General features: G+C 38.8%; 2 protein-coding genes across 2 annotated transcripts; one reads left to right on the top strand and one right to left on the bottom strand.

The window, feature by feature from the left end:
- Window positions 1–1,149: 1,149 nt before the first annotated feature.
- LOC141909036 (gelsolin-like protein 1) lies at window positions 1,150–4,454 on the top strand. Its single transcript, XM_074799366.1, has 13 exons — window positions 1,150–1,308; window positions 1,392–1,460; window positions 1,618–1,694; window positions 1,775–1,849; window positions 1,965–2,036; window positions 2,114–2,241; window positions 2,330–2,441; window positions 2,721–2,831; window positions 2,928–2,996; window positions 3,349–3,428; window positions 3,522–3,606; window positions 3,863–3,958; window positions 4,054–4,454. Exons 1-13 carry the CDS (start codon window positions 1,299–1,301, stop codon window positions 4,144–4,146), a joined length of 1,077 nt encoding a protein of 358 aa, XP_074655467.1. The 5' UTR covers window positions 1,150–1,298; the 3' UTR covers window positions 4,147–4,454.
- A 455-nt stretch (window positions 4,455–4,909) lies between these two features.
- Window positions 4,910–6,773, bottom strand: LOC141909264 (potassium voltage-gated channel protein egl-36-like). Its single transcript, XM_074799654.1, has 2 exons — window positions 6,264–6,773; window positions 4,910–5,842 (listed from the first exon to the last, which is right to left on the bottom strand). The coding sequence occupies exons 1-2, from the start codon at window positions 6,771–6,773 to the stop codon at window positions 4,910–4,912; spliced, it is 1,443 nt and encodes a 480-aa protein (XP_074655755.1).
- Window positions 6,774–7,348: the final 575 nt, after the last annotated feature.

The raw sequence follows: 7,348 nt of genomic DNA, 5'->3' as shown, positions 1-7,348 counted from the left end.
TCCACGCTTACCTTGCTCAATAATCTTCCTGGATGTCACAGGTTCGAGGGCAAATATATGGAGGCATAGGTAAAACGCACGTTTCGCAGAATGCCACATTGCGGCAATATTTTGTCCACAAAATGCAGCTTTATGCATAAACCTGCATGTTTTTCCATCGTTTCTATCTGTTTTGAGTTTTATAGAACGCGACGTTGGAATCTGCTCATGTATCTGTTGGAGCTCTTTATCGCTAATTCATTCACGACATAATGGAGTTTATTTGTATTATTAGCCGGTGATAGAATTGTGCTTTGAACGAAAATACTATGACAAACCGAGGTAGGGCAGGTAACAACTGTATTCCAGGTTTACATATCACCCAGACTGATGATAATATATTGAAACAACTTAAAGCACGTAAAAAAATCATAGATTAAACATGATCTCGTATGACTAACTCTGTATTGCGTGATTAATCAAAAATGTATATGGAAAAATGGAATCAATGCGAACCAGGAATTCTGACCGTGGAATTCTGACCTCATTGATAATTAGAATTTTTTAAATTTCATGGAACTTGCAATCTCCACTTTGTTTACGGATTCGCTAACGTCCATATCCTTACGAGTATATTTTGCAAAGATACGTATAAGCTTCATGTTACAATCGAGAACCAATTTCGACCATTCATTCAATCCATCGGTAGAGTGGTGAGTCTAGTGAAGGCGGCTATTTCGGTAAAAAGTAGAAATGTGCGGCACTATTTTTGTGCTCCAGTAATTTCAAAAATTTGCACCACGAATGGATTCTAATTCACGCATAAACATCAATGATTTACTCAAATATTATAATTTGTATTTCTCTGTAGGATATTTAAAGAAGTTACATGTTCGAGCTAAGTATCACCTCCCCTCTCCCTAGCTCCAATTTGAATGACAAACGGTCAACCCTGAATATGTTTCTGAATCCGACACTGTGCACGCATTATACTATCTACCATATTCTACAGTTTATGATGGTAGCGATCCGCTGACGGAAGTCACTGAAAAAATCCCTGAATAGAAAAAATTATAGCATACTATTTCCATATGGTTCCATATATGGCGAAAACCGATTTGCGTGAATGTCGGATAATAGAATAGTTTGCGGCGGTAATGGAATGTCACGCTGACCCATATCGTTTAATATCGGCGTCAGACTCATCATACGCTTTAGTAAGTCCCTTTCAGCGTTACACTATATATATGCCTAGAATATATATCTCTGCCTAGGCAAAACGTTTTCATTCGTATCGTTGACAGACGACCAACGACATAATGTTAAAAGGTAAAACACTTGTCTATGTGATAAGACTTCTCGAACGTGATTTTGGGTGAGTTGCAAGTATAACTATAATGTTCCTTTTACAGCAAAGCAATACGACTGGAAAGACTCCAACCTAGCGTTGTTTGGTAGTGATACCGAGAAGAAAGTGAAAAGTGAGTTTGTCGGATTTTCGCGGGCCACACCGCCTATCGTTATTAAAGTTTGGGGTCCCTGTTTTTTCATTTATGTGGGATTTCTAGAGCTCGATTCAATTGCTTGTTTGGGAAACTTGTTGGCGTGTGTTCTTATCGGCCCCATTTCATTTTTCAGAGCAATCGGCTGAAACTGAACCCGCCTGGGAAGTTAGCCGTCCGGATGAAATTGGATTGGTGATATGGAGAATAGTGGTGAGTTAAACGAAAAACACGTGTCGCCAAATTATTCAAGAGTCTCATTGTATATCGAATATCGTATATTCCCTTCTCAGAAGTTTAAGGTTGAAAACCTCAATCCGGAGGATTATGGACAATTCTATAACGGTGATAGCTACATCATCCTAAATGTAAGCATACACTTACCAATTTTTGGGGCCAAAAGAACTTGGCAAAATTGCCCGGCAAAATGCACACACAGCAAGTACATATTCCATTCATATACATTCTTTACCTCATTTTAAGAAATACAAAAATGAAGATAGCGATGAAATTCTGATGGATGTTCATTTTTGGATCGGAAAATACAGCACTCAGGTTCGTTCGATAAATTGATGAATTTTGAACATGTTTTCGGATGAGTAAAAAACGTGATTTTCTACGCACTTGTATAGGATGAATACGGTACTGCTGCCTATAAAACGGTTGAACTCGATACGTTTTTGGATGATAAACCGGTCCAGCATCGTGAGGTTCAGGCGCACGAATCCAGTCTGTTTAAATCCTACTTCGAAAACATGACGTAAGTACCTAATAAACCGATACTGGATGTACTACCACTTAATATTCACCGCGGCTTTACTAAGTTTAAAAGTTGTTTTATTATCAAGGATTTTGAAGGGTGGTGCCGATACCGGATTCCGAAGAGTGCTACCTGAGTGTCCTCCGAAAAGACTTTTTCTGGTAAAAGGAAAAACCATGAAAAATACAACCGTGACTGAGGTACGTATGATACACGATAAACGATTGATCATTAACGGAATTACATAATTTCTTTTGTGGTCAAACTAAAATATTGGTTCAGCAAATCCAAACTTGATGAGAAAAAGTTAATTCGCATTATTAGAAAATTGAATTATTAGAAAAGTCGAAAATGTTTCCACCCGTAAAGTGTATTCTTACTTCAATGTATTAAAACATCGAATTTTCTTTGGACGAAACAAATTACTGCTGTTCCTGTTGTCTAAAAACTTTAAGTTCTCAACTAAAAATGTTTCACAGATATCAAAAAAGAAAGGCAACATAAATGACGAGGATTGCTTCATTCTTGACCTCGGCAACGAAATAATCGTGTATTCTGGACCATCCTGCGATAAAGATGAAAAATTCAAGGTGCGTCGATATATACAAATATCGTAGGACTCATTCTTTACTAAAAGAACGTAAGCGAAACGTTTACAATGAATTGTTTTATCTATTTCGAACTAGGCGACGCAGTATGTTAACCAATTGAAATCAGACCGCGCAGGAAAATCCAAATTGACCATTGCTGATCGGGTATTTATTAATAGTCATAGTTTCGTTGTATCTCATTAACGAAGTAAGCTCTATGAATATGTTCATTGATGTATACAGAACGATTATTTCAAATCTCTGCAAATACATGTAGAGATAATGCGTCTGATGTCACAGCGCGTCATATTGGCCGTCAGGTGCTAGCAGAAACTGAAATAACGAAGTCTTAGTCGACTGTCATTTTATGCCCAATATGACGCGCATGTACCTCTATGCATTGAAACATTCGTTTTAACAATCTTAGTTACGATAAATGATTTTCATGGTATGATTTGATTTCAGCGCACTCTTTATTTTTTGTGCATAGATATGAAACATTTTTTGTTCTTCTTAGGCCGACATGATTACGAAACATCTCGCAGATGGGCAATCGAAATCGAAAAATGGTATGGAACCTTTAGAAAAGCTTTTCATGTAAGTGGTATCTCAATGAGTATGTGTATTTGGATCCGTAGATTAAGCGTGGGCTAAAACTTATTGCATATTGTATCAAATATTTCGTTTCAGATTGTCAGATGAAGGTGGGAATTCGACATTCAAAGAACTTGTTGACGGTATCGGCGCAGTCACCAAAGCCTTGTTCAACAGTCAGGTGGGGATACGCTGAAGATAAAGGCATTCTACCCAACATTTTAGGGCATACCTCTCCCTCGGCCCCCTTCTTTCACTTCCCGCTCTCTAAAAACTTTAAACTCTCTTTAAACTGTAAATCGAATTAACCAGCTTTACCCGGTTACATGGGAACCATTTTCATTCCGTGTCTACTGCCTTTTGCTCTTAAAGACTGAAACCAAAACAGAGAAATCTTCGTTTAAATAACTTCCACGAACTCGATATAACGTTTGTAGGATGTATTCGTTTACGAAACTGAGAAAATGGTGTTGGTTTGGGTCGGAAAAGAAGCATCAGTTGATGAGCGTCGAAACTCGATGGGTTACGCTCACGTAAGTTATATGCACGTTTTTATCGTCTTAACAAAATCCTTAATGATATCCGGTTATCGATAAGATTTCTTATCGATTTGAATATGTATTTTCAGAATCTCATCTCGAAGTCCGAAGATCCTTTCCGTCCAATAACCGTGATGTCAGAAGGCGCCACAAACGGCATTTTTGATCAATTACCGGAATAATCCATCGGAAAATGAAAGCTGCAATCAAAATATACATTGATATATGAATGTGCTTAAAAAGCTTATAATAATGACGTATATAGTTATTGAATACGTATCATGATAAATTGATTAATCTATTCTTCTCCAGGACGTTTTTTCTCGGTAGATTTACCGAAACTTGCTAGAAATGTTTACATTGAATTTTTTGTCGGTTGCAATAATTTGTACAGAGATCATAGATAAAAAAACATGATACACGTGTTATATATTATCTTTATGTAAAATGCGTAAACTTTTTGTTTGCCGAATAAAGTAATCGAAACTAATTCATCAATCTTGGCTCCGGTGTATGTAAGTAGATTTTGTCCATTTTATGTTCACTGTTTATGGAAAACTGGAGATATGGCATTCTCGAGTTACTGCATTCGGATGTTTACGGACTCGTTCTTCTCAAAGCTTCTCACAGTTTTCGTCCGGTCGTCTCTAAACGTTGTCCACTCAATCACACGTGCTCTTCTTCAGACTGGAACATTCGGTCTCAACGGAAACTGGCAAAGAAACTGTATTGTAAAATAAATACCGCCATTTCGGTTCTACCCTGATTTCGGCAGAAAGACATACTTAGATTACTAATTCAAAACTTCATACAATTGAAAAATGTTGAAGAATCTACGATCGCTTGACATTATCAGTACAGGAAATGTTACAGATTCCTCGGAAACCATGTGCTCGCGAATACATATCAGTTTTTGTCGGCACCATAATTTTGCCCTAGCCCTTCTTAGTAGCTTTTCGGCTCACGTCTGTAATATCCACCGTTGACTATTCCACACTCGGTAGAGTCTATGGGGTAAGGGTAACGCGTCGCAGGTTTATCGTGAGCATAGTAAATATTCTGGTTGAACACCAACTCGGTTATGTTCGGGGGTGTGTACGACCTGGGACATCGATAGTTGTCTGCTTTGGGATCGTGGCCGAAAAACAACATGAAATTGTTAACGATCGTTGAGAAAGTTAAACCGACAAGAAGTATGCCGATGACCATAGTCAAAGCGCCGACTAGATATCCCCATGGTTGAGTCGGGTACATGTCGCCGTACCCGACCGTCGTCATCGTTACCATGGCCCACCAGATGGAGGATGTGATGTCCAGAAAGTTTTTCGTGTTGTCTTTTTCAGCGTAGTACATTAAACAGCCGCAGCACACCGTTCCGATTATGAACAGTAAAATAGTCAGACCTATTTCCCTCATACTCCTGCGCAGTGAATATAGAACCACTTCTCCGGCGTGAATATTACGCATAATGTGCAGCAATCTGATCACGCGTAGCGATTCCAAAGCGCGAACTGTAATCACGAATTTCGGTTTCGCGGCGAACTCTCCATCGACTAGTCGTGTGACGTAATATATAATCGGCCAAATTATGGCCAGAAAATCGATGACAAAATACATATTCATTATGAACATTTTTCTTTCCGGGCAAAAAATGAAGCGCACAATGTATTCGACGATGAAGAATACGTAGCAGAACCAATCGACGTAGAGAAGTTGTATCGGGGGAACGGTCGTGTCGCCTGCTTGACGGATTCCTGGTAACATGCGTAACGTATCATTGTCATAGCGACTCATCGGAACCTGAACGTCGTGTATCGATTCGAGGATAAGCGATATTACCGAAATGATGATTATCAGTTGCGACAAGACGGCAAATATCTAAGATGAGATGAAAAAACACGCGATGTAAAAAAATTGATCAATCTTCTGCCGTAGAACTAGAAATGTACATAAAAATTTGAACGGTCAATGTCATCATATAATGTTATATTTCTGGAAAGTTAAAACTAAAAGCAACTAGCATACGGCTTACTGCAAATTATGTTTTGAGAATAAGGCAAACCATCGCCACTATTTTGTGTTGGAATCATGAATAACGATTGAAAGGTATTTTCTGTGAAAAGTCAGGAGTTTGTTTTGATATCTTCGCTTGTGTGAAATATGAGTTCAGATTTAGGATGCAATGTAGTTCATGGTAATTGAAAATCTATCCACGAAACCGACCTTAACTGAGAAGGAATCGACTTATGATAAATTGGGTGACAGTTGCCGATTTTCTGTCCACATCCGTGGCACTTACCGTGGCTCCAATAGATGATGATGGGTTGTCTAAAAACATCCACACTTGCTTCTTCCACGATGTGCACCCTTTACCAGCAGCAGGTGCCTTGTATTTCATTAACGACTTCTCAAATTCAATCAAGTCATCCCTAGTTCCCATACTGCCGTAATAGTTCGTCCAGCAACATCTTTCGACATCCCTTTGGTCGATTCCCCAGTATTTCAACTCGCGTTTGACCTGCGGTCCGCACAATGATACGGGCGTATGCAGTTCACCGGTTCGATAGAATTCCAAAACCGATTCGAAAACAGTAGAATTACGATCAAAGTAATATTCCTGTCTATCAGCTATGAAATGCTCCTCGTCGGTTGGCAATGAGGCCAGTCGCGTATTAGGGATTCGTTTTAACGTGGAGATTTTCGTCTCAAAAACTCGCCCACCGACATTTATTTTGACCAAACGGTCATTCTCGTCATTAGAAAATGTTTCGTCCATCTCTAAATTTTGCCCTTCGACTTCAGCGGTCATTTTAATAACCTGTATGTTCTACTGAAAGGTAAAGCTCTGCGTCGTTCAATTACTCCTATGTTCGGTTTTTGCTAAATGCTGCGTTTGTTGGTAAATCCGATACAATCCGGTACAATCCGATACAATCCGATACTATCCGATACAGCTCGATCAATATGAACTTATGGTTCGTTATGAAATCAAGCGAAAACATAATGGGGTAGTATTTATGTTTTTTTTTTGTGCAATGAATTATTACGGTATCACTGAAAATATTGATATGGCGCGCGCCAATATTAACCGCAATCCATTATTTCTCGTTGGTGTGTACTTTTAGCGACACACACATGTGTGTATATGTATTTTGAAAACGATCCAGTCGCCTCGATTAATAGAAACACTTTCATCAGAACTCCAGTCAACTCCTAAATCTAAATGATAGTGTATTACGTATCGTATCGCTATCTTACGTTTTAAAACGTAGCAACGAAATGGAAAATTACTCCTTTCCTCGCGCGATAAAACGACTTTTTCTCGTTTTATCGTTTCACACTCGAACCCGGGAGCCTTGAGATAATTGCTCGTGGCTCGAACCA

The sequence above is a fragment of the Tubulanus polymorphus genome, chromosome 7 (assembly GCF_964204645.1).
Source record: "Tubulanus polymorphus chromosome 7, tnTubPoly1.2, whole genome shotgun sequence".
Lineage (NCBI taxonomy): Eukaryota > Metazoa > Nemertea > Palaeonemertea > Tubulaniformes > Tubulanidae > Tubulanus > Tubulanus polymorphus.
Note: the sequence above shows the minus strand (reverse complement) of the source record. Positions and strands in the feature narration are given on the sequence as shown.